General features: G+C 44.6%; 1 protein-coding gene across 4 annotated transcripts; it reads left to right on the top strand.

Moving 5' to 3' along the window:
- UBXN8 (UBX domain protein 8) lies at positions 1-23,525 on the top strand. 4 transcript variants are annotated; one of them, XM_055295897.2, is made up of 8 exons: positions 1,586-1,736; positions 7,084-7,206; positions 8,714-8,781; positions 10,337-10,459; positions 12,429-12,551; positions 16,743-16,784; positions 19,152-19,226; positions 22,630-23,525. In XM_055295897.2, the coding sequence occupies exons 1-8, from the start codon at positions 1,649-1,651 to the stop codon at positions 22,795-22,797; spliced, it is 810 nt and encodes a 269-aa protein (XP_055151872.2). In that variant the 5' UTR covers positions 1,586-1,648; the 3' UTR covers positions 22,798-23,525. The 4 variants fall into 4 exon arrangements, with proteins under 4 accessions (XP_055151873.2, XP_055151872.2, XP_055151875.2 ...); XM_055295900.2 differs by having other exon boundaries at positions 1,587-1,736; positions 7,195-7,206; XM_055295898.2 differs by lacking the exon at positions 10,337-10,459 and having other exon boundaries at positions 1-1,736.
- Positions 23,526-27,195: the final 3,670 nt, after the last annotated feature.

Below are 27,195 nucleotides of genomic sequence, written 5' to 3' on the forward strand. Positions count from 1 at the left end.
TTTAGCTATGTTGCCCAGAGGGGTCTCGAACTCCTGAGCTGAAGCAATCTGCCTCCCTCGGCCTCCCAAAGTGCTGAGAATACAGGCGTGAGCCACCGCGCCCGGCCTCAAGCTCTAAACTGCAGCAATAATCACTGGTAGTTCCTTTGCACTCAGTTTCCTAAACTTGAAATCCCATCCTTCCCGGGCATCCTTGCCCAGATTCCTAACCTTTGAACACAACGTAGGAGTGACTTCCTTTTGCAAGCCTTCCACAAGCCTTCCGGGTCTGGTTCTGCAACACCCTGCATATATCTCTGTCATAGCACTCAGGCACTGCATTGTATTTATTTGCTTACAGGGCTATCTTTCCCAGTTTTTTTTTTTCTTCTCCATAGAACCACAAAGTTGGATAAGCTGAGTTTCTTGAGGACAAATTCAGTAACTTGTAAATATTTGAATCTCCAAGAGTTGTAGAGTACCAAACTGTGGAGCTCAGGAAATTTCAGATGAACTAAACTGAATAGTCAGGTGGGATGCTAGATGGATGGGTCAGGAAAAAGAATTTTCTTTTCTCTCACAAAGTGCTGGGATTACAGGCGTGAGCCACCGCGCCCGGCCAGGAAATATAATTTCTTTTTTTTTTTTTTTTTTTTTTGAGACGGAGTCTCATTCTGTCGTCCAGGCTGGAGTGCAGTGGTGCAAACTCGGCTCAAAGCAACCTCCGCATGCACGTTCAAGCAATTCTCCTGCCTCAGCCTCCTGAATAGCTGGAATTACAGGCGACCGCCACCACGCCTGGCTAATTTTTGTATTTTTAGTAGAGACGGGGTTTCACCATATTTGCCAGGCTGGTCTCGAACTCCTGACCTTGTGTTCCGCCCGCCTCGGCCTCCCAAAGTGCTGAGATTACAGGCGTGAGCCACCGCGCCTGGCCAGGAAAGATGATTTCCAAGTACGAAATGTTGTAGATTGGGAGGACCTCAGTAGCTTGGGAGAAGTGCACAGTGGTGAGTTACAGCATGGCAATTAAGTCATAAAACTATGAAGTCAAGGTTAACAATAACGCGTGCTGGCAAAACTGACAAGGGGCGGAACAAGGGGTAGCGGGTCTCCAGGACCTGGCATTAGGACGTGCGTGTTGGGGGGCAGGTATTTGGAGCCAGACCCCACTTTCGAGTTGTCTTTCCGCAGGAACCAGACCGCGGACGGGGCCAGGAACCAAGAACCGTTAGGGAGATAAGGGAGGTGCTATAGCCCACATTCATCCTCTACGGCCACAAGGCCAGAGGGGGCCAGGCTGCCTCCTAACAGCATCAGCTTTTTCTTCGGCTTCATTTCCCTCTGGAAAGCGCTTTCTCACAGACGCTACAAAGACCGAAGGGGCAGCCCCTGCCCTGCTACCCTCCAAGGAGCCACCACTCTAGAGCCCAGGCTCCTCTGGACGTCATGTGACTTGGAGGACGACTTGCCTTTCTTCTGAAACACGGCTACAGACTATAAATTAAAAACACGGGGCTTAGCTGCCCCTCAATAACGACGCAGCCGTCGTTATTGACGACGTTATTTACCCTCTCCCAGCCGGCCCGCCGCAAGAATTCCACTCCCTCCCCGGAAAACGCGGCCGAAAGGGGCGGGCTTTCCGCCTGGACCAGGCGCTTCCGCCACCATGGCTTCACGTGGGGTTGTTGGCATTTTCTTCCTCTCTGCTGTCCCCCTTGTGTGTCTGGAGCTGCGGCGTGGGATCCCGGATATAGGTAAGTGTTGTCTTTTTCCCTTCGACAGTCACAGCTGGGTAATTTTCACAGGAATGTTGCATAGAACGACCGCCTCTTCGGCTGCGTAGCTTCGGAGCAGCTTTGACTACAACTCCCAGACTGCATCGCCCCTGCCGCCCCACTTCCGGAGTCGACTTCACTTCGAGGAAGCTTTTCCCTCCAGGTGTGATGGTTTTACGTGTAAGAGGGTAGAGGCAAAGAGCACAGGGGCAGTCATAGACAGTGCTTTCGCATCCTGGTGAACACTCAAAAGGAAATAAACAGGTTGATAAGATGAAGGCCTTGTGAGAATTTAGGCTGAGAAGTTTTTTGTTTTGTTTTTAGAGACAGTGTCTCACTATGTTGCCCAGGCTCGAACTCCTGGGTTCAAGAGATCCTCCTGCCTCGGCCTCTCAAAGTGCTAGGATTACAGGCCTGCGCCACTGCGCCCGGCCCTGAGGTTTAAATAAGGGGCCACGCCCATGAAAAGCCAGTGGGGGGCAGGGAAGGGATGGGGGAGGGGAGAAGTATTCTAGGCAAAAAGATTATGACATGTTGAAGGAAAAGGTGAAGGCCATTGTGGCTGAATCAAGGAGAGTTGGGAGGAGGAGGAGGAATTGGCTCAGGATAATGACGTTTATTGAACACCTATTATAAGCCAAACACCAGGTGCTGGTTATTAGCTCATTTAATCTGCACTGCAATCAGGAGGGTAGGCACTATTATAATCCCCATTTTACAGTTGAGGGAACTGAAATTTAGGGAGGTTAAGTGACTTCCCTAAGGTTTTAAAAAGGTCACTCGATTCTGTATGGAGAATGCTTTGGACAGAAGCTATGGTGGAAGCAGTGAGGCACATCAGGCTTTGGAAGTTGACAAGTGGTGATGATGGCCTGGACTAGAACAGTAACAGAGGAGATGAAATGTAGACAGATTTGGGATATTGACGGAGTAGGATCAACCAACAGGCTTTGTTTATGGGTTGATGTTTGGGGCAAGGGAAAGGAAGGATTCAAGGACGACTGCCTCATGGGGGACTGAGCAGACCTAGGTATTTGGTAGTGCTACTAGTAAAGGGAAAATGGAAAGAAAAACAGTGGAGATGCTGAGAATCGTGACTTGATTTTTGGACGTTTCAGTGATGAGTTTACATGTCTGTTTCCCTTTTTAAGGTCAATTCTGAAGTTAGAGATCATAATGAAACTTGGCTTTGTGTACTCCCTTTCTCCACCTTTTCTCCCTGCTCACACGGAGTCACATGCCTAGAAATGTTGCGTGCAATAAGAAATGAAAATAAAATGCTTTAAAAAAACGTACAAAGACTCTTCTGAAGCTTTTCACTCACTCAAGCTGTATTGGAATATAACAAGACCTTTATCCAAAGGATCAGAAATGTTGAATTCACACTCACCATTTCCACAATTCACCTGTTCCCTTGTATTTTCAACATCCACCCCTACTCTGCTCATTTATTATTTTTTTGAGACAAGGTCTTGCTCAGTCACCCAGGCTGCAGTGCAGTGGCACAGTCATGGCTTACTGCAGCCTGGACTTCCTGGCTCAAGTGATCCTCCTACCTCAGCCTTCTGAGTAGCTAGGAATGCAGGCACCGCACCACCATGCCGAGCTAATTTTTTGTATTTTTTGCAGAGATGTGGTTTTGCCATGTTGCCCAGGCTGGTCTGGAACTCCTAGGCTCAAGCAATCTGCCCACTTTGGCCACCCAGAGTGCTGGGATTATAGGTGTGAGCCACCGTGCCCAGCCAGAAATATGCTTCTTGAAGGCAGAGACCAAATGGAATTTATTTTTGTATTCCCAGCACTTACCAGTATCTAGTTTAATAGAACTAGGGACAAGGGTTCTAGCAATTGCACCTGGGCTCCTGGCAGCATCTTTATCGAGTTCTTGAAATTTTCATGGAATTAGCTTCTTTCTCAGAATTCTGAACGAATGATTGTTTCCTTTGGATTGTTTCCCCTTTTTAGTTTTCTTTTTTTAATATATATTTTTTCCCTTTTTTTCTGCTACCTTTGGATTCTTGATAGTGAGCTTCCAATAATTATTTCTTAACAGCATTTAAGTCTGTTTTACACATCATACTTTATACCAGCAGCAGGGCTGGTTATGCCTATACTAATATTCAGACATATATTGCAAAACTAGCCTTGTCTTTTTCTACTGTGTAAAAACCTTTATTGTCAATACATTTTACTTGTACTTAAGCTAAATTTTTTTTTTTTTTTTTTGAGACGGAGTCTCGCTCTGTCACCCAGGCTGGAGTGCAGTGGTGCAGTCTCAGCTCACTGCAACTTCCGCCTTCTGGGTTCAAGCGATTCTCCTGCCTCAGCCTCCTGAGTAGCTGGGACTACAGGCATGCACCACCATGCCCAAGAAAGGAGGCCAAGAAAGGAGGATCATTTGGAAAAAAAATAATAATATTATCTGATGGCCCACATCTGTGGTCCCAGCTACTTGGGAGGCTGACATGGGATGACTGCTTGAGCCCTGGAGGTAGTGGCTGCAGTGACCTGTGATCAACTGCTGCACTCCAGCCTGGGCAAGAGAGTGAGATTCCATCTGAAAGAAAAAAAAAAAAAAAGGCAAGAATATACATCTGTTTTCAGTTTAAAATAAAACATTTAAGTCTATATATGTTTTTTTCACTCTGTCGCCCAGGCTGGAGTGCAATGGCATGATCTCTGCTCACTGCATCCTCCACCTCCCGGGTTCAAGCATTTCTCCTGCCTCAACCTCCCAAGTGTCTAGTATTACAGGCACCCACCATCATGCCTGCCTAATTTTTGTGTTTTGGTAGAGATGGAGGTTTCACCATGTTGGCCAGGTTGGTCTTGAAGTCCTGACCTCAGGTGATCCACCCACCTTGGCCTCCCAAAGTGCTGGGATTACAGGCATGAGCCATCTCGCCCAGCCTGTATATGTGTTTTTCTGATTCCTTCTTTAAGTTTTAGTTAATTGACTAATTACCAGCCTTGATCACATTGGATTCCTCTGTATCTCTGCCATTTATCTTTTGAAAATTAAAAACACAAGAGTAAAAATTCCGGGAGGATGGAAATCATTTTTAACCGAGCTTTGTTTCCTGACCCTCAGCATTTGCCAAATTGTATTATGCAAAGTAGGTAGTTAGATTTTTGCTCAAATAGTTTTCACTTTGGTTCTTAATATAAGACCAAATACTGGCTGGGTGCGGTGGTTCATGCCTGTAATCCCAGCACTTTGGGAGGCTGAGGCCGGCGGATCACCTGAGGTCAGGAGTTCGAGACCAGCCTGTCCAACGTGGTGAAACCCCGTCTCTACTGAAAATACAAAACTAGCCAGGCATGGTGGTGCATGCCTGTAGTCCCAGCTACCCAGGAGGCTGAGGCAGGAGAATAGCTGGCACCCAGGAGGCAGAGGTTGCAGTGAGCCAAGATTGCGCCACTGCACTCTAGCCTGGGCGACAGAATGAGGCTCCGTCTCAAAATAAATAAATAAACAAAAAGACCAAATACTATATTTTTACTTTTTCCTCCACAAGCATGTAAATCGTAATTTTACTTACAAGTGACTAAATGTCAAGAAATAAAGAAGCACACAATTGCACAATTTAATTTGAGAAATAAGAATTTGGTGTTTCAGTGAGATTGTTTATCATAGAACTAGAATTTGACAAGATATTTTCTTTTTTTCTTTTTTTTTTTTTTTTGAGGCAGAGTCTCTCTCTGTCGCCCAGGCTGTAGTGCTGTGGCACAATCTTGGCTCACTGCAAGCTCTGCCTCACGGGTTCGTGACATTTTCCTGCCTCAGCCTCCCGAGTAGCTGGGATTACAGGTACCCGCCACCACACCTGGCTAATTTTTTGTATTTTTAGTGGAGACGGGGTTTCACCGTGTTAGCCAGGATGGTCTCGATCTCCTGACCTCTGATCTGCCTGCCTCACACTCCCAAAGTGCTGGGATTACAGGCGTGAGCCACCGCGCCCGACCAACACAATGATATTTTCAGTTTTATTTTTAGTTATGTAATTTTCTCTATATGGGAAACTACAACTTATACATCACTGATATTCATAATATAGTGTAGCTGATCACTCTAATTATAACTGTATTCCTAAGATAGTGTTTATTCTAGAATTATGCTCTGTACATTTGTTCTGGAAATGACAACCGTCATGAGTTTTTCAATGCCCAAAGGAGAATACAGTAAGCCTGCTGTATCCCTGAGTTCCACATCCGAGGATTTAAGCGCCTGTGGATTGAGACTATTCAGAAAGGGCTGGGTGCGGTGGCTCACGCCTACCATCCCAGGACCTTGGGAGGTCGAGGCGAGCAGATTGCCTGAGTTCAGGAGTTCAAGACCAGCCTGGACCACATGGCGAGACCCCATCTCTACAAAAATACAGAAATTAGCTGAGTGTGGTGGTGCATGCCTGTAGTCCCAGCTACTGGGGGGTGCTAAGGCGGGAGGATCGCTTGAGCCCCAGGAAGTTGAGGCTGCAGTGAGCCGTGTTCTCACCACTGCACTCCAGCAGCCTGGGTGGCAGAGCAAGACCAAGAAGAGCAACACCCTGTCAGCTGGGCACGGTGGCTTATGCCTGTAATCCCAGCACTTTGGAAGGCCGAGGTGGGTGGATCACGAGGTCAGGAGATCGAGACCATCCTGGCTAACATGCCACTGCACTCCAGCGTGGGCGACAGAGTGAGACTCCGTCTCAAAAATAAATAAATAAATAAATAAAAAGAAGAGCAACACCCTGTCTCTTAAAAAAAAGAAGGAAAGAAAAGAAAATATTCAGAAAAAAAATGGATAAATGGATGTTTGTCTGTTTGTCCTGAACATCTACAGACTTTTTTCCCCGTCGTTAGTCCATAAACAAAGTATAGCAACTATTTATAGAGTCTTTACGTTGTATTGGGTAGTATATGGGTCATCTATAGATGATTTAAAGTATGTGGGAGCATAGACTATATGCAAACACTGTACCATTTTATATCAGGGACTTGAGCATCCGTGGATTTTGGTATACTCAGGAGTCCTGGAACCAATACCCCATGAATACTGAGGGATAACTATATATGAACAAAATCATGAAACAGTTGTATAACTTCTACTATACTTTTTCAGTACAAATAATCTTCTAATGTGTTATAATTAGGAGTATCAAGAAAAATGTTTTGGGTTGGGCATGTTGGCTCACGCCTATAATCCTAGCACTTTGGGAGGCCAAGGCAGGAAGATCACGTGAGCTCAGGTGTTCGAGACCAGCCTAGTTAACATAGTGAGACCTCGTCTCTTAAAACAAAAAAAAAGTTTTGAATTTTAATTTTAGTTTTTTTCCTTTATCAGGAATCAAGGATTTTCTTTTGCTTTGTGGCCGAATTTTCTTACTGCTTGCTCTTCTTACTTTAATTATTTCTGTGACTACCTCATGGCTTAACTCATTTAAATCTTCCCAAGTTTATCTGAAGGGTAAGTTTATTATTTATGCTACCCTTTTATACCATTCTACTCAAATTTATTTATTCTAGAACTTTGTACAGTAAGAGCCATTTTACTATTAATCTGTGATGTGTAGTTTCAGGGAGAGTAATCATTACAACTCTAGTCATGCTTTCTTGTGTTGCTTTTTAAAAATTAGTGATGATTGTTTTGCATGGACTATAGCCCAACATTTTTATGAGAAATCGCACATTTTTCTTATATATGTGTTTTTAAGCTATATCATTTCTAAGTTGTTATACGGTAAATTCCCCAATTTTAAATTGTGTGTTTGTGCTGCTTAACTGCCATTTGATACCTACAGTTTATGAGCTGTTCTACAGAGTGAATGTATCTACCATTAATCTTTTTTTTCTTTTTTTGAGACGGAGTCTCTATCACCAGCTGGAGTGCAGTGGCACGATCCTGGCTCACTGCAACCTCCGCCTCCTGGGTTCAGGCGATTCTCCTGCCTCAGCCTCCCGAGTAGCTGGGACTACAGGCGTGCACCACCATGCCAGCTAATTTTTGTATTTTTAGTAGAGACAGGGTTTCACCACGTTTACCAGGATGGTCTCGATCTCTTGACCTCGTGATCCGCCCACCTTGGCCTCCCGAAGCTTTGGGATCATAGGCGTGAGACACCACACCCGGCTAATCTACCATTAATCTTGAAAGGCTTTTCATCCTAATGTTTTATTCCATTCCAGCAGTTTTTACTTAGGCACCTTTGTCTTTTATATGTCAATGTTTTTAATTTTAGGAAATCATGTTTGTTTTTAGTTTTTTAATTTGAGACAGAGTCTCGCTCTGTCACCCAGGCTGGAATGCAGTGGCATGCTTGGCTCACTGCAACCTCCTCCTCCCAGGCTCAAGTGATCCTCTTGCCTCAGCTTCCCAAGTAGTCGGGACTACAGGTGTGTACTACTGCACCTGGCTAATTTTTGTAGTTTTTGTAGAGGTGGGATTTCACCATGTTGCGCAGGCTGGTCTCTAGCTCCTGAGCTCAAGTGATCCACCTGCCTCAGTCGCCCAAAATGCTGAGATTACAGGCTTGACCCACTTCACCCAGCCTGCTTCATTTTTGATAAGCAAAAGTTTGTGAGTCCTAGAAGCCTTTTAAAATAATATTGTACTTAGCCTCAGAATAGGCGAATCTTAAAACCAAAAACTACATATTTTCTATGCTACTAGGAAGAAGCTCGTCATTAGTGAATTTGGTACATTCTGTTTTGTTTCACTGTTTATTTAAATGTAAGTAAATAAAAGGAAAGTGGCCAGTATTTAATATATAGCCCTTTCAAATTAACTATGACTAAAACCATGATCCTAAAAGGTTATACTGTTCAACCCAAACATAAATGACAATGTGATGTGTTAGGGTCTCCCAACCATAGACTTTAGATTTTTTTCTTTCTTTTGATACATGATTTGATTGGTTATACTTCAAATGAGATACTTGGGAAGTAAAAAGCACTTTTATTTTTTGATGTCCTAGAAGAAGAAAAGAATGAGAAAAGACAAAAACTTGTGAGAAAAAAACAACAAGAAGCACAAGGAGAGAAGGTAAGGCAGAATTTTTAGAGACTTTATGCGTAGAGAAATACAAAAATCTCTGAGGCAATTAAAATTAAGGTCTGTTGCTTCTGTCTTTGTGCTAAGATTTAAAAAAATATATAATGAGGTCAAATTCACGTGACATAAAATTGACCATTTTATTTTACTTATTTATTTTCGAAATGGAGTCTTGCTCTGTCACCTAGGCTGGAGTGCAGTGGCAAAATCTCAGCTCACTGCAATCTCTGCCTCCCAGGTTCAAGTGATTCTCCTGCCTCTGCCTCCCAAGTAGCTGGGATTACAGGCGCACACCACCACACCCAGCTAATTTTTGTATTTTTAGTAGAGATATGGTTTTGCTGTGTTGGCCAGGCTGGTCTTAAACTCCTGACTTCAGGTGATCCGCCTGCCTCGGCCTCCCAAAATGCTGGGATTACAGGCATGAGCCACCATGCCCAGCCAAAATTGACCACGCTGTTCAGTGACATTTAGTACATTCACAGGGTTGTACAACTACCACCTCTGTTCCATCTCCCGTAAAGAAAACCGTATACTCTTTAAACAGTCACTCCCCACTCTGCCCTCATCCCATCCTCTGGAAACCACCAATCTGCTTTCTGTTGGTACGGATTTACCTATTGTGGATGAATAATATTCCACTGAATAGATATACCACTGTGTTTTTTTTTTTGAGACTGGGCCTCTCTCTGTTGCCAGGCTGGGGTGGAGTGGTACAACCATACCTTGCTGTCACCTCAAATTCCTGGGTTCATGGGATCTTCCTGCCTCAGCTTCCCGGGTAGCTGGAACTACAGGCACACACACACCACCACGCTCAGCTAATTTTAAAAAAATTTTGGGCCAGGCGCAGTGGCGCATGCCTGTAATCCCAGCACTTTGGGAGGCTGAGACGGGTGGATCACAAGGTCAAGAGATCGAGACAATCTTGGCCAACAAGGTGAAACCCCGTCTCTACTAAAAATACAAAAATTAGCTGGGCGTGTTGGCGGGCACCTGTAGTCCCAGCTACTTGGGAGATTGAGGCAGGAGAATCACTTGAACCCAGGAGCCAGAGGTTGCAGTGAGTGGAGACTGCACCACTGCACTCCATCCTGGGTGACAGAGTGAGACTCCATCTCAAAATAAAAACAAAAACAAAAGATGTTGGCTTCCCTTTCCAGATTTAAGACCTGAAATTCTGAAGATGGCACTTGGTTGCCCATTTGTGGCAAATCCTTGGAGTTGCCATACCGGCATTCAATTTGAATCAGGATAGGAGAAGTAGATCCTTTCATTCTGTCAGGAAATGGGATTGTTCCCAGCATGAAAACGACAACCTGGTTGATACTTTCATAATCAGGCAGGTCAAAAACAAATGCTTGTCCAGCTTGCTGTCCAGCTGTCGGCACGAGCCTCCCCGCAACCAAGCAGCCAAACAGGGTGGCAGTGGCTCTGTTCAGCCAGCAGGGCTCTTACTTGGTTCTTATTAACAACTTTATAGACAGCGTACATTTTTAGGAACATTAATGTATAGTAACAACACCTAATTTGTTGTTTTGAACAGGCCGGCAGATACATCAAGAACGTTTTAAAACCTCACCAGGAAATGAAATTGAGAAAACTGGAGGAGCGCTTTTATCAAATGACGGGTGAAGCCTGGAAATTAAGCAGTGGTCACAAACTTAGGGTTGGAAAATATTCTTATTTTATATTTTGAATCCTCTATGTTTCCTATTACATGATTGATTTTTAATTGAAAATGATATTGGTCTGCTTTTAGGAGTTTTTATTGATAATGATTGTGTATCAGTTTTTGTTCAGCATACTTGCTTATCACATGGTTAAGGGGTTGGTCTTTTTTTTTTTTTTTTTTTTTGAGATGGAGTCTTGCTCTGTTCCCCTAGGCTGGAGTTCAGTGGCACAATCTCGGCTCCACTGCAAGCTCCGCCTCCCGGGTTCATGCCATTCTCCTGCCTCAGCCTCCCGAGTAGCTGGGACTACAGGTGCCTGCCACCATGCCCAGCTAATTTTTTGTATTTTTAGTAGAGACGGGATTTCACTGTGTTAGCCAGGATGGTCTCAATCTCCTGACCTCATGATCCGCCCACCTCAGCCTCCCAAAGTGCTGGGATTACAGGTGTGAGCCACCGCACCCAGCTGGTCTTTGTTTTTAAAAGACAGTCTCTCTTTGTTGCCCTGGCTGGGGTGCAGTGGCACGATCAGAGCTCACTGCAGCCTCAAATTCCAGGGCTCAAGGGATCCTCCTGCCTCAGCTTCTTCAGTAGCTGGGACTACAGGTGCACCCTACCATGGACTGCACCTGGCTGGTTAAGTGGTTTTTGGTGCCTAAAGAGCATATAACTTGGTTACTTAAAAAGCTGTTGTGGTGGCTCATGCCTGTAATCCCAGCAATTTGGGAGGATGAGGCAGGCAGATTGCTTGAGACCAGGAGTTTGAGACCAGCCTGGGCAACATAGGAAGACCCTGTCTCTACCAAAAAAAAATTAAAATTAGCCAGATATGGTAGTGTGTGGCTGTAGTCTCAGCTACTTGGGAGGTTGAGGCAGGAGGATCAATTGAGCCCAGGAGGTCAAGAGGCTGCAGTGAGCCATGATTGCACCACTGCACTCTAGCCTGGGAGACAGAGCAAGACCCTTTCTCCAAAAAAAAAAAAACAAAAAAACAAAAAAACAAGAAAGACTGACTGTGACATAAGATAGTCTTTAAAACTGTCAAATAAATTGCTATTGTCTTATATGAGGACAAGAACATTCTGATCTTTCCTCAGGTCAAGATCTCCAAGGTATTAAGCTCATGTTATATATGTTATTATATATTATATATTCTGATTTTTAAGTCAAATTAAACTTTGGTTATGTTTTCCATCAGCATTGAATATGAATTTTGTCAGTTTCTATAGAAGTTTACGATTTTAAGTTTTCTTTTTTTTTTTTTTTTTTTTTTGAGGCTGAGTCTCACTCTGTTGCCCAAGCTGGAGTGCAGTGGCACCATCTCAGCTCACTGCAACCTCTGCCTCTCAGGTTCAAGCAATTCTTCTGCCTCAGCTAATTTTTGTTTTTGAGACAGTCTCTCTCCATCGCCCAGGCTGGAGTGCAGTGGTGCGATCTCAGCTTACTGCAACCTCTGCCTCAGTCTCCCGAGTAGCTGGGATTACAGGTACCTGCCACTGCGCCTGGCTAATTTTTGTATTTTTTTAAGTAGAGATGGGATTTCACCATGTTGGCCAGGCTGGTCTTAAACTCCTGACCTCCAGTGATCTGCCCATCTCGGCGTTCCAAAATGCTGGGATTACAGGCGTGAGCCACTGTACCTAGCCAATTTTTGCATTTTTTTAGTACAGATTGGGTTTCACTGTGTTAGCAGGCTGGTCTTGAACTCCTGACTTCAGGTGATCTGCCCTCCTCAGTTTCCCAACGTGCTGGGATTACAGGTGTGAGCCACAGCACCCGGCTCAAGCCTCATGTTTTCTTGTCCACGGAGATAATGCTTTAATTTTTTGGGTCTCATAATGGCTTGCTAATATTTTTCTATTGATATGCCATCAGGGTAAAAAAAGGAAAAAGGAAAAACAATTGTGAATAGAATAAAGTTGATAGAAAACATCTCTTTAGAAATTGTCTGTTGTGTTTGACCAGGGTGATGAAGGTACAAGTCAGACATCTTTGGAAATACCAAACAGAGAAGCAGCAAAGAGCCAGAACTTGCTTAAACCTTTAATTGAATTTCCATCTCCTGCTGAACAGCCCACGTGCAAGGAGGTAAAGTACTTCATGCCTCTCATTGAATTGTGTCTGTGTGCAGCAGGAGTATTGAACTCTGGGTGAGGTGGTGTATTGGGTGAAGATCAGGACTGGCCTTTCATCCAGATGGTGTTTTCCCACTGCCTTACAAAGCGATCACCCAAGAATAGGCCGGGCGCGGTGGCTGACACCTGTAATCCCAACACTTTGGGAGGCTGAGGCCGATGGAGGTTGAGACCAGGAGTTTGAGACCAGCCTGGCCAACATGGTGAAACCCCATCTCTATTTAAAAAAAAAAAAAAAAAAAAGAATAATTTTCCCTGTTCAATATTAATAATGTTCTGAATCCAACTTGGAAGCAATAAAGACAAATGACAATAGGTTTAGAAAATACTCAATTCTTAGCCAGGCATGGTGGCTCACTCCTGTCATCCCAGCACTTTGGGACACCAAGGCAGGCAGATCATCTGAGGTCAGGAGTTCAAGACCAGCCTGGCCAACATAGTGAAACCCCATCTCTACTAAAAATACAAAAAAATTAGCTGGGTGTGGTGGCAGGCACCTGTAATCCCAGCTACTGAGGAGGCTGAGACAGGAGAATCGTTTGAACCTGGGAGGTGGAGGTTGCAGTGAGCCAAGATTGCACCATTGCACTCCAGCCTGGACAACAATAGTGAAACTCCATCTCAAAAAAAAAAAACAAAAAACAAAAAGGGCTGGGCGTGGTGGCTCATGCCTGTAATCCCAGCAGTTTGGGAGGCCGAGGTGGGTGGATCATGAGGTCATGAGTTCAAGACCAGCCTGGCTAAGATGGTAAAACCCCATCTCTACTAAAAATACGAAAATTAGCTGGGTGCAGTGGCAGGCGCCTGTAATCCCAGCTACTGAGGAGGCTGAAGGAGGAGAATCTCTTGAACCCAGCAGGGTGGATGTTGCAGTGAGCCTAGATTGTGCCACTGCACTCCAGCCTGGGTGACAGAGTGAGACTCTGTCACCCAGACTGGAGTACAGTGGCGAAATCTCAGCTCACTACAGGCTCCGCCTCCTGGGTTCACACCATTCTCACCATTCTCCTGCCTCAGCCTCCTGCATAGCTGGGACTATAGGCGCCCGCCACCACGCCCGGCTAATTTTTTGTATATTTAGTAGAGACGAGGTTTCACCATGTTAGCCAGGATGGTCTCGATCTCCTGACCACGTGATCCGCCCACCTCGGCCTCCCAAAGTGCTGGGATTACAGGCGTGAGCCACTGTGCGTGGCTGAAAATACTCAATTCTTTTTAAGGAATTTGATTATGTAAAAATGAAAAATATAATGCTTACAAAGGGAAGCATTCCTATTAACTTAAAAACGTTATCAAGCCCTATCTTGTGAGTGGCTAATAGCTGTTATTAACATGAGTGTATAATTTTCCTTACTGGCCCTTCTAGGGAATATATTAGCAATCAGTCACTTTGGATTAGTGCCCAGGTTTATTATACATGTTGTTCATTCAAATCTTCAATCCCTAACTTAATTCCAATTGGAGCTGGAAAAGATTAGAAATAAGAAATCCATTTTTTTTTTTTTTTTTGGAGATGGAGTCTCACTCTGTTGCCCAGGCTGGAGTGCAGTGGTGCAATCTCGGCTCACTGCAAGCTGCGCCTCCCGGGTTCACTCCATTCTCCTGCCTCAGCCTCTCCGAGTAGCTGGGACTACAGGTGCCCGCCACCACGCCCTGCTAATTTTTTTGTATTTTTTAGTAGAGACGGGGTTTCACTGTGTTAGCCAGGATGGCCTCGATCTCCTAACCTCGTGATCCGCCCGCCTCGGCCTCCCAAAGTGCTGGGATTACAAGCGTGAGCCACCGCGCCCGGCCTAAGAAATCCATTTTTACCGGGCCCTTAGGGAAAGCTGGGAGGCTGTCTATTCCCTGAAAATAGTTTCTAAGATATTGCTTCTCAATCTGAGATTTCCTGGTCCCATAGTGGAGATTGAGCAGGGGAATCAGATTATTGAACTATCACTGACCTTTGAAAAAGATTGATATGAACTAAATGGACTGATTAAAAATTCACGTTTGTGTTTTGTTAATGACACTATCTTATGCTGATGGCAGATTTTACTTGACAGTCACATATGCTTTTGATACCAAAGGAAAACAAATGAGTTATTTAGTAAATACAAGTAAGGTTAGATTAAATGTTATAAAATATAGTCTATGGTATTAATAGAGTTCCTGGAGATGAAGTCGTTGGTAACAAATGTTTTAATGAAAGAAAATGGTCTAAATATCTGGATTATTTTATTTTTATTTTTTTGAGACAGAGCCTCACTCTGTCACCCAGGCTGGAGTGCAGTGGCACAGTCATGGCTCACTGCAATCTCTGCCTCCTGGGTTCAAGAGATTCTCATGCCTCAACCTCCTGAGTAGCAGGATTACAGGTGTGCGCCACCACGCCTGGCTCATTTTTGTATTTTTAGTAGAGATGGGGTATCACCATGTTGGCCAGGCTGGTCTCAAACTCCCGACCTCAGGTGATCTGCCTGCCTCAGCCCCCGAAAGTGCTGGGATTACCCACGTGAGCCACCGCACCCAGCCCAATATCTGGATTCTTAATAGATTAATGGAAATAGGGAAACATGAGTAAATGACAAAAGCAACCAAAGTGAATGGTTTCTGGCAGTCACCTGGGAGTGTGAGTGACAAAAAGTTCATATTCATGTTAAAATGTGTATATGAGCCGGCGTGGTGGCTCTCGCCTGTAACCTCAGCACTTTGGGAGGCTGAGGCGGGCAGATCACAAGGTCAGGAGGTCGAGACCATCCTGGCTGACACGGTGAAACCCCATCTCTACTAAAAAATACAAAAAATTAGCCGGGCATGGTGGCGGGCGCCTGTAGTCCCAGCTACTCGGGAGGCTGAGACAGGAGAATGGCGTGAACCCAGGAGGCAGAGCTTGCAGTGAGCCGAGATTGTGCCACTGCACTCCAGCCTGGGCGACAGAGTGAGACTCTGTCTCAGAAAAATAAATAAATTTAAAAAATAAAATAAAATGTGTATATGTTTGAAGCAAAATAATTCTGGGGTCTTATTGAGTTTTTTTGTTTTGTTTTTTTTTTTTAAGACAGAGGCTTGCTCTGTCACCCAGGCCAGAGTGCAGTGGCACAACCTCAGCTCACTGCAACCTCTGCTTCGTGGGTCCCAAGCGATTTTCCTGCCTCAGCCTCCCGAGTAGCTGGGATTATGGGCACCCACCATCATGCCTGTATAATTTTTGTGTTTTTGTAGGAACGAGGTTTCACCACGTTAGCCGCGCTGATCACGAACTCTTGACCTCCAGTGATCCACCTGCCTCGGCCTCCCAGTGTGTTGGGATTACAGGCATGAGCCACTGTGCCCAGCTGATTCATGTTAATATGTATCCTGTTTTTATGTATATGTCTGTGAATATGCATACACAATCATATATATGTTTTTTTTTTTTTTTTTAAGTGACAGGGTCTTGCTTTGTTGCAATGGTTGGCCTTGAACTTCTGAGCTCAAGTGATCCTCCTGCCTCAGCCTCCTGAGTTGCTGGGATTACGGACAGGAGCCACTGCATCTGGCTTGCCTTTTTACATAGTACATTTTTATATATTAGTAATATTTTGGAACATAATAGAAGCAAAATCCTTTAAGTATGTATAGATTGGGAGCTATTATCTCAAATCCTATTTTTATGATTTTTAGCACACTTGCCCAAAAATGTTTATTAATTGAGCTATTTTCTTTTTTTTTTTTTTTTTTTTTTTTTTGAGACAGAGTCTCGCTCTGTCGCCCAGGCTGGAGTACAGTGGCACAATCTCGGCCCACTGCAAGCTCCGCCTCCCGGGTTCACGCCATTCTCCTGCCTCAGCCTCCCGAGTAGCTGGGACTACAGGCGCCCGCCAACACGCCCGGCTAATTTTTTGTATTTTTAGTAGAGACGGGGTTTCACCGTGTTACCCAGGATGGTCTCGATCTCCTGACCTCGTGATCCGCCCGCCGCGGCCTCCCAAAGTGCTGGGATTACAGGCTTGAGCCACCGCGCCCGGCGCATTATAAACTCTTTATAGATGTATAAAGAAAAGATTTAAGCAAGCTTAGACGTGTGTCTAAACTCTGTATGGAGAGGAACTCTTCTCATTGACACTTTTGTTTGCTTCTTGAAAATGTTTACATTCCTCTTAGCAGTGCTTTTCTTTAGATTCCTGATTCACCTGAAGAACCTTCTCAAACAGCAGAAGAAGTAAGTCTATTTTTCTCTTCGAAAATTAAACTTATTTTCTATTTTCTTTGCTTGACATCCATTAAATATGTCTTATCTAAACTTGGGTTTAGAAAGAAATGATAGCATAAGTGTTGATGTGATTATACTGTAACTAGGTCTTTTTTAGAACATAGAGACAGGGTCTCACTATGTTGCCTAGGCTGGCCTTGAACTCCTGGGCTCAAGTGATCCACCCACCTCAGCCTCCTGGGTAGCTGGGTCTTATTTGGAATGTAGTGTAGTATCAAATTCCTCAACATGAGTCCTATTTTGCAAGGCTGCTGTCTGCTGAGTTGTCTTTTTTATTTTTTGGGATGAAGTCTCACTCTTGTCACCCAGGCTGGAGTGCAATGGCATGATCTCAGCTCACTGCAATCTCCATCTCCTGAGTTCAAGTGATTCTCCTGTCTCAGTCTCCCAAGTAGCCGGGATTACAGGCACCTGCCACCACATCGGGCTAGTTTTTGTATTTTTAGTAGAGACGGGGTTTCGCTGTGTTGGCCAGGCTGGCCTGGAACTCCTGACCTCAGGTGATCTGCCTGTCTTGACCTCCCAAAGTGCTGGGATTACACCCACCCACTGCCTCAGGCATAGGATATATGTGGGCTTTTCCAGAACTTTAGGTCAGCAAATGCGTTTCGTACTAAAACAGAATCCAAATAGGCATATGTCCCAGCACTTTGGGAGGCTGAGAGGGGAGGATTACTTCAGCTTAGGAATTCAAGACCAGCCTGGGCAACGTAGTGAGACCCTGTCACTACAAAAAGGAAAAAAAAAAAGGAAAAAAAACTAGGCAAATGACTTCAAATTGCAGTTCTCCTTTTCAAAGGAGAAAATGAAGAGGGCAACTACTTTGTAGATGTTTTAATTTAGGGGTTGTTTGCTGTTGGGGACTGGGCTGGGACTGATCCCCAGCTCTGTGTCAAGCTGCCTTCTTCCCGGTTGCTGGGTCATAGTCCATGGTGCCTTCCTGTCCCTGGCCACCCTACTTACAGACACTTCCTAATGTATGGGGAGCACACACGTGTCTTGAAAGCCATTAAGTCATTTGGGCAATAAATCCAGAAGGAGAACCTACTTCTTGGGGCTTGGCAACAGTTATACTCCTTAGAAACCTTTTTTTTTTTTTTTTTTTTTTTTTTTTTTTTTTTTAAAGAGACGGGCTTTTGCTCGGTCTCATAGGCTGGAGTGCCTTGGCACGATCATAGCTGTCTGCATCTTCAACCTCTCAGGCTCAAGTGATCCTCCTACCTTAGTGTCCCAAGTAACTAGGACTGCAGGCACATGCCACCAGCCCTAATTTTTAAATTAAAAAAAAAAATTATTTTTGGTAAAGAGTGGGTCTCACTGTGTTGCTCAGGCTGGTCCGACTCCTGGTCTCAAGTGATCCTCTCACCTTGGCCTCCCCAAGTGGTGGGATTATAGGTGTGAGTCACTGTGCCTGATGGGAAAGTGTTTTGTTTTTGTTTTTTTTTTTTTTGAGACCGAGTCTCACCGTGTTGCTCAAGCTGGAGTGCAATGGCAGGATCTCAGCTCTCTGAAACCTCTGCTTCCAGGTTCAAGCCATTTTCCTGCCTCAGCCTCCTGAGTAGCTAGGACCACAGGTGTGCACCACAACGCCTGGCTAATATTTGTATTTTTAGTAGAGATGGGGTTTCACCATGTTGGCCAGGCTGGTCTTGAATTCCTGACCTCGAGTGATCCGCCCACCTCCGCCTCCCAAAGTGCTGGGATTACAGGCCTGAGCCACTGTACCTGGCCTGATTGGAAATATTTTCTAACATAGCTTTCCTGAGAGGGAGGGGTGCTGCTCTAAAAGCACCACTTATGCGTAATATGATACCCACATAACTCCCAGCACAGTTAATGACCATGGTAGTCATAAAGGGTTTCTTGACAGGTGAAAAATAAACACTAATTTGTCATCTTCTCATTTTATAATGTCTTTTTTTTTTTTTTAAACAGAGTCTTGCTCTGTCATCCAGGCTGGGGTGCAGTGGCGTGATCACAGCTTACTGCTGCCTCAGATTCCCTGGGCTCAGGCTATTCTCCCACTTCAACCTCCCAAGTAGCTGGGACTAGAGGCGTGCACCACTACATCTAGCTAATTTTTCTATTTTTTGTGGCGGGGGGTGTCTCAAACTCCTGGCCTCAAGTGGTCTGCCTGTCTCAGCCTCCCAAAGTCCTGGGATTACAGGCATGAGCCACCACCATGCCCTACCTATGTCTTTTAATAATTAGCAAAGCAGCATCTAAGTCCTTTTTAGCTGCTTAGCTGTTTTATGGCATGAAAGGAATTGCAAAGAGCAATGGATCGGAGTTCTTACGTGAATCTTTCTTCCTTAGGTAGTTACTGTTGCTCTCCGATGTCCCAGTGGGAATGTCCTGAGGAGAAGGTTTTTGAAGTCCCACAGCTCACAGGTAAGTGAAGGAATTCACATTTTGAGAAATATCTTTGTTGAATTTGGCAGTAGTTTATTCACATGCCGTGGGGAAGGTGTGATCACACTGTCATCTGCACCTCCCATCAGGTATGGATAAAGGACATTTCCAGGTACTCCATATTGCAGAAATTTGGCTAACTAGGCATGCCTGCTGGATGTCTCTGAATTATGATCTCTGCATTCACATTTTACTCATTCTTTCCCTTTGGTGTATTTTTCCTTTGTTGTTTGCTTTCATTACATTTTCATAATTTGATGGGCAAGATGCTTTTAAATCCTTAGGAAGTAGCCACTATTAACTTTAGACTTTTTTTTCTTTTAAAAACAATACTGTGGGCTGGGTGCAGTGGCTCACGTCTGTAATCCCAACACTTTGGGAGGCCAAGGCGGGCAGATCACTTGAGGTCGGGAGTTCGAGACCAGCCTGGCCAACGTGGTTAAACCCCATCTCTACTAAAAATAAGAAAATTAGCCAGGCATGGTGGCGGATGCCTGTAATCCCACCTACTCGGGAGGCTGAGGTGGGAGAATCACTTGAACCTGGGAGGTGGAGGTTGCAATGAGCTGAGATCGTGCCACCGCACTCCAGCCTGCATGACAGAGCACGATTCTGTCTCAAAAATAATAAATAATAAAAACAATACTGTGGTTGTTAGTGATAATTTGGAAAATGTGGAAAAGTAGAGAGAGAAAAAAATTTGATCTGTAGTCTCATGCCAAAACCAGTTACTAACATTTCGGTATATTTCCATCTCTTAAGTACATTTAAACATATAATTACGTGTGCATTAAAAATATATGTAAATAATTTTCTGTCCTGTTTGTTGTATTTAACCTTCAATGACAAGAATGCTATAAACCATAATGGAAAATACTGGATTTGACTACATAAAAATTCCGACCAGGTGCAGTGGCTCATTCCTGTAATCCCAGCACTTTGGGAGGCCGAGGTGGGTGGATCATAAGGTCAGGAGATCGAGACCATCCTAACATGGTGAAACCTGTCTCTACTAAAAATACATAAAAATTAGCCAGGCATGGTGGCGGGTGCCTGTAGTCCCAGCTACTCGGGAGGCTGAGGCAGGAGAATGGTGTGAACCCAGGAGGCGGAGCTTGTAATGAGCTGAGATCATGCCACTGCACTCCAGCCTGGGGGACAGAGTGAGACTTCGTCTCAAAAAAAAAAAAAAAAAATTAAAAATTCCATAAAGAAACTGTTCATAAAGTTTAGAATTTTTTTTTTTTTTTTTGAGACAGAATCTTGTTCTGTCACCCAGGTTGGAATGGAGTGGTGTGATCTCTGCTCACTGCCACTTCCATCTCCTGGTCTCAAGCATTTCTTGTGCCTCAGCCTCCTGAGTAGCTGGGACCAGAGGCACGCACCACCGTTCCTGGCTAATTTTTTATTTTTAGTAGAGATGGGGTTTTGACATGTTGGCCAGGCTGGTCTCAAACTCCTGGGCTCAAGTGATCCGCCCATCTTGGCCTACCCGAGTGTTGGGATTACAGGCGTGACCCACCACGACCAGCCCATTTTAGTATTTATGTATGATAGTTATTTTTTATAAGGAACTTAAGGAAGAGATAAACACCTCAGTAGACTGGCAGGGAAAGAAACATATGAATATCACGATTTCCTAAAGAAGACTCAGTGAGAGATAAATATATGAAAAAAATGTTTTGCCTCACATAGAATCAATGAAGTACAAATAAAATGAAACAGTATTTTCTACTTAACTAGACTGTCAAAGATTAAAAAGAAATAGTACCCAGATTTGGCAAATGTGTTAGGAAAACAGGGATTCTTAAAACTTTAATAGTTTTTTGGCTGGGTACCATGGCTCACACCTGTAATCCCAGCACTTCGGGAGGCTGAGGAAAGCGGATCACGAGGTCAAGAGATCGAGACCATCCTGGCCAACATGGTGAAACCTCGTGTCTACTGAAAATACAAAAATTAGCTGGACGTGATGGTGCGTGCCTGTAGTCCCAGCTACTCGGGAGGCTGAGGCAGGAGAATTGCTTGAACCCAGGAGGCAGAGGTTGCAGTGAGCCAAGATCGTGCTACTGCTCTCCAGTCTGGGAGACAGCAAGACTCCATCACAAAAAAAACAAAACAAAACCTTTAACATTTTTTATTTTTTAAAAATAGAACAGGTCTCACTATGCTGACCAGGCCAATCTTGAACTCCTGGGCTCAAATGATTCTCCTGCCTCATCCTTCCAAAGTGCTGGGATTACAGGTGTGAGCCACTGTGCCCGGTCAACATCATAACTTGTTAATGGGAATGTAAATAGGATCAGTGTTCCTGACAGATAATTTACTATTATTTTTATTTATTTTTGTGAGATTGGTTCTCACTCTGTCACCAAGGCTGAAGCACAGTGGTACAATCACAGCTCACCGAAACCTTGACCTCCCCGGACTCAGGTGATCCTTGCACTTCAGCCTCCTGAGTAGCTGGGATTACAGGCATGCACCACCAGGCCTGGCTAATTTTTGTATTCTGTGTAGAGACTGGGTTTCCCAGTGTTACCCAGGCTGGTCTCAAACTTCTGTGCCATTATATGTTTGGGGAAAAAAATTATATATATATATACATATACATATATATGTATATATATATATATATACATATACATATATATGTATATATATATATACATATACATATATATGTGTGTGTGTGTGTGTATATGTGTGTGTATATATATAGTTTTGAGACCGAGTCTTGCTCTGTCACCCAGGCTGGAGTGCGGTGGTGGGATCTTGGTTCACTGCAGCCTCCACCTCATGGGTTCAAATTATTCCCCCTCCTCAGCCTCCTGAGGGCTTGGGATTACAGGTGCCTGCCACCATGCCTGGCTAATTTTTGGCTGGGCGCAGTGGCTCACGGCCATAATCCCAGCACTTCGGGAGGCCCAGGCAGGCAGATCACTTGAGGTCAGAAGTTGAAGACCAGCCTGGCCAACATGGTGGAACCCCGTCTCTACTAAAAATACAAAAATTAGCCGGGCGTGGTAGTGGGCACCTGTATAATCCAAGCTACTCTTGAGGCTGAGGCAGGAGAATCGCTTAAACCCAGGTGGTAGAGGTTCAGTGAGTTGAGATCATGCCATCGCACTCCAGCTTGGGTGACACAGCGAGACTCCCATCTCAAAAAAAAAAAAAAAAAAAAGAATATTCCTATCTCTAAACTCATGGCAAACTATTTTCGTTTAAGTTCTAGAAAGTTTCTTTGAAAGGTATGAAAATTCCGTCTCATTACTCCTAGGGATATGATTTTACATTGACAAAATTATAAAATGTTATGGTGGTCTAAAGGGACACGGTGTGTAAAGTATTTGATAATGACTAAGCCAAGCTTTTTATCTTCTAGGTCTTATTTGACTGGATGACAAGAATTGGGTACCACACATCTCTATACAGCCTTTCTACTTCCTTTCCCAGACGGCCTCTGGCAGTGGAGGGAGGCCAGTCGCTGGAGGACATAGGAATAACTGTGGACACTGTACTCATCCTGGAGGAGAAGGAGCAGACCAACTAGGAAGGAAGGGAGAGCTCCCTGTTTGCATGAAGTCACTTATGCCATGACCTTCTGGCACAATAAAGGCTTCACTTTCAGATCACACCATACCTTGATTGAGCTCGTGGCAGTAAACTTCGAACATTGATATCCATGGGACTAGGATTAGAAAAGGATTGCTTTCTGCACATAATAATCTGTGGACTGTGCCATTTTACAATGTAACAAATGAGAATGAGGTAGAAATGTATGCAGTAAGGCACTCAGTAATTGGTATTTTTTTCCCAGCTGACGTGATTTCTCAGTGTTAGAAAACAAACCCGTAGAACTTTGCTTTCTGCCTCTTCAGTCCATCTTACCACACAATATTTCGTGATTCAAATTCTTCAAAGTCTTATAAGCAGGAATCTTTATTCTGCTGTATTTCTGTGCAATTAAAAACTTGGAAGAAGCGTCAAAGCTCTTGGAGGCTTTAAAGTTCTTTCTGTTGGGTATGCATTACAGTTTACTTAACTGATGTTTGTGATTTATATAATTTTCCCTTGTATTAAATGTTACAAAGTTCCAAATGAATCAGTATTTTAAAAAATAAAACTATGAAAGCATTAAAATATAGGTGAATTTTTAAAGCTGTATCTGATCATTTCCCCCTCCTGCTTATAAGCCTATAATGATAAAGTCATGCACTGTAACACTAAGTTCAGACTCCAAGTGTGGTTATAAAAGGCTTTTAACTTTGTTCTACTCACTCCTTTTTTTTCTCATGCTCTGTTTTAAGTCTGCTCAGGCCAGGTGTGGTGGCTCATGCCTGTAATCCCAGCACTTTTGAGAGGCCGAGGCGGGTGGATCATGAGGTGAAAAAATTGAGACCAGGCAGGGCACAGTGGCTCACCCCCGTTATCCCAGCACTTTGGGAGGCCAAGGCGGGTGGGCCATGAGGTCAGGAGTTCAACACCAGCCTGGCCAAGATGGTGAAACCCCATCTCTACTAAAAATACAAAAATTAGCCAGGTGCCGTAGCAGGCGCCTATAATTCCCAACTACTCAGGAGACTGAGGCAGGAGAATCCCTTGAACCCGGCCAGCAGAGGTTTCAGTGAGCTTAGATCATGCCACTGCACTCCAGACGGCGACAGAGTGAGACTGTGTCTCAAAAAAAAAAAAAAAAAAAGTTCAAGACCAGCCTGACCAACATGGTGAAACCCCATCTCTACTAAAAATACAAAAATTGGCCGGGCACAGTGGCTCACGCTTGTAATCCCAGCACTTTGGGAGGCCAAAGTGGGCAGATCACGAGGTCAGGAGATTGAGACCATCCTGGCTAACACAGTGAAACCCCCGTCTCTACTAAAAATACAAAAAATTAGCTGGGCGTGGTGGCGGGCGCCTGTAGTCCCAGCTACTCGTGAGGCTGAGGCAGGAGAATGGCATGAACCTGGGAGGTGGAGCTTGCAGTGAGCCGAGATCGCACCACTGCACTCCAGCCTGGGCGACAGAGCGAGACTCCATCTCAAAAAAAAAAAAAAAAAAAGTAAATACAAAAATTAGCTGGGAGTGGCGGCGTGCACCTGTAATCCCAACTACTCAGGACGCTGAGGCAGGAAAATCACTTAAACCCAGGAGGCGGAGGTTGCTTGCATTGAGCCTAGATCGTGCCACTGCACTCCAGCCTGGCAACAGAGCAAGACTCCATCTCAAAAAAAAAAAAAAAAAAATTCTGCTCATCTGGCTCTCCTGGGCATCCCCTGTATACCCTTCTGTAGAATTTATCACACTGTATTATAGCTATGTCTTGTTTTCTCAATAGGCAATTCCTTAAAGGCAGGGACTGTCTTTTTTTGACCCCGGAAGTACCTACTGTATGTTAGATACTTAATACTTATTTGAAAATAAACAGTAAGTTGTCTCGACCTTAAATTAGGGGTGGGAGGGCAGGTTGGTTCTAGAATATCTCATTGAAAAAAATGAGGCCAGGCGCGGTGGCTCATGCCTGTAACCCCAGCACTTTGGGAGGGCAAGATGGGCAGATTGCTTGAGCCCAGGAGTTCAAGACCAGCCTGGGCAACTTGGTGAAACCCTGTCTCTACAAAGAATACAAAATACAAAAATTACAGAATACAAAAATTAGCCAGGCATGGTGGCATGTGCCTGTAGTCCCAGCTACTAGGGAGGCTAAGGTGGGAGGATCACTTGAGTCTCAAAAAAAAGTGGTAGTACATCCCTTCTGAGATTAGGTTATAATAGACCATGGCTGTCCTGGTGGTCTCTCTTGGGTCCCTTGCTCTGGGGGAAGAAGTCCCGTTAGTGGCCCCATGGAGAGGCCCACACAGCAAGGAACTGAAGCTTTCTGCCCACAGCAATGAGAGAAAGCTTAGAGGTAGCCCTCAGGTCCCAGCCAAGTCTTCAGAGCCGGCCACTCTGGCCAACAGTTTGAGTACAACTGCACGCAAGCCTCAAGCCGGAACCACTGGGCTAGGATGCTCCCAGATTCTGAGCTGAGGATTTGTGAGGTAATTTGTGAGGCAGCCAAGTTTTGAGTTCATTTGTAATGGAGCAATATATAACACAGATTTGTGTATCTGTTAGCAAGGTGCTGCCATAACAAAACCCTCCAATGCAGGAGTGGCTTTGGAATCCGGCAGTGGGCTTTGAGGAGAGTGCTGCTGAAAGCCCACAGTGCTTTGAAACTGTGGATAAAAGCTTCACAGTTGGAAGCGGGCATGGTGGTCCACATCTGTAGTCCCAGCTACTCAGGAGGCTAATGCAGGAGGATTGTTTGGGTCCAGGAATTTGAGGACAGACTGGGCAACATAGCAACACCCCTATCTCTAAAAAAGATTCTTTTTGTTTAGGCATGGTGGCTCATGCCTGTAATCTCAGCACTTCGGGAGGCCAAGGCGGACGGATCACCTGAGGCCAGAAGTTCAAGACCAGTCTGGCCAACATGGCAAAACCCCATCTCTACTAAAAATACAAAAATTAGCTGGGTGTGGTGGCAGGTTCCTGTAGTCCTAGCTACTTCGGAGGCTGAGGCATGAGAATTACTTGAACCTGAGAGTATTCCCGGGAGCTGGAGAAAGGGAAGTCCTGGTGAGAGGCAGTAAGTTCAGCAACGCTGTCACCCACAGTTGTGTGGAAAGTGGAAAATACAGCTAGCTAATGAATGAGTGATCTAGCTAAGTCTGTTTCCAACTAGAGTGAAAATGCCATTGGTTTCTTCTTGCCACTTTAATAAAATAAGGAATGAAATAAGCTAAGGAAAGAACTGTTAGAAAAGAAACCAGGGCTCGCTGGTTTAGAAGATGTACAGCTTCTCCAGGTGGTAAATGATTACACTAACATTTAGAAGTGACTTCAAAGATTAAATTCAGAACACTCAGGAAAATATGGTTTAAAGATTAAAGTGAGAGTGTAACTATAAAATCCTTTGTTAAAACCGGAGAAAAGACAAAGGTGGGCCAGGCACAGTGGCTCACGCCTGTAATCCTAACACTTTGTGAGGCCGAAGTGGGAGGATCGCTTGAGTGCAGGAGTTCGAGACCGGCATGGGCAAGATGGTAAGACCCCATTTCTGCAAAAAATAATTAGTCCGGCACAATGGCATGTGCCTGTAGTCCCAGCTGCTTGGGAAGCTAAGGTAGGAGTTTTGCTGGGGCCCCGAGATTGAGGCTGCAGTGAGCCAAGACCATGCCACTGCACTCCAGCCTGGGCAGCAGAACAAGACCTTGTCTGTAAAAGAAAAAAGAAAAATCAAAGATGATGCCTCAGTACGACTCACAGAAGACAAAGTTTAAAAAATAATTACATCAGCAGTAACCTGGTCAACTTGAACTGAAAGAGACAAAGTAAAAAAAAAAAAGAGGACTTGAGATTTCTAAGATTCTACAGGCAGGAAACAAGGTGAGAAAAATGGTTTGCTGTAAATCCACACCACCTTTCATGTAAAAGTATGACTCATAAGATGAAATCAAGTCCTCCCAGGGCAGAGTCAACAGTCTGGAAAGTCATTTCCTGGTAGGAGTATCAGTGGGTTCCAGCGCTTACCCAGTTGGATTTCAGAACTGCTTATGGACCAGCAGTGTGTGTGCCTTTCATTTGCAGCCTTTCTGTACAGGAGCATCTGGGCATCATGTAACTGTCCCATGCATGCTGGGTGTTTGGAGGGTGATAACTTATCTAGCTCTCAGCCTTGCAGATCAGGAAGAACTGTCTTAGAGCTGTACCTGAGAACCACACCCTAGGGTCGTCATCTGCCCCTGGACCTAACATACATAAGATGAACTCTCAGCTGATGCTGTGAGCTGATGGGACTGTCTTGCTCCTTGGGAGGGGGTGAATGTACTTACATGTGGGAGGACTGTGGATTTTCGGGGGGGATAGAGAGCAGAGTGGGAGCCAGCCTCCAAGATAGACCTCAACG

This window comes from Symphalangus syndactylus, chromosome 10 (genome assembly GCF_028878055.3).
Source record: "Symphalangus syndactylus isolate Jambi chromosome 10, NHGRI_mSymSyn1-v2.1_pri, whole genome shotgun sequence".
In the NCBI taxonomy this organism is placed as follows: Eukaryota; Metazoa; Chordata; class Mammalia; order Primates; family Hylobatidae; genus Symphalangus; species Symphalangus syndactylus.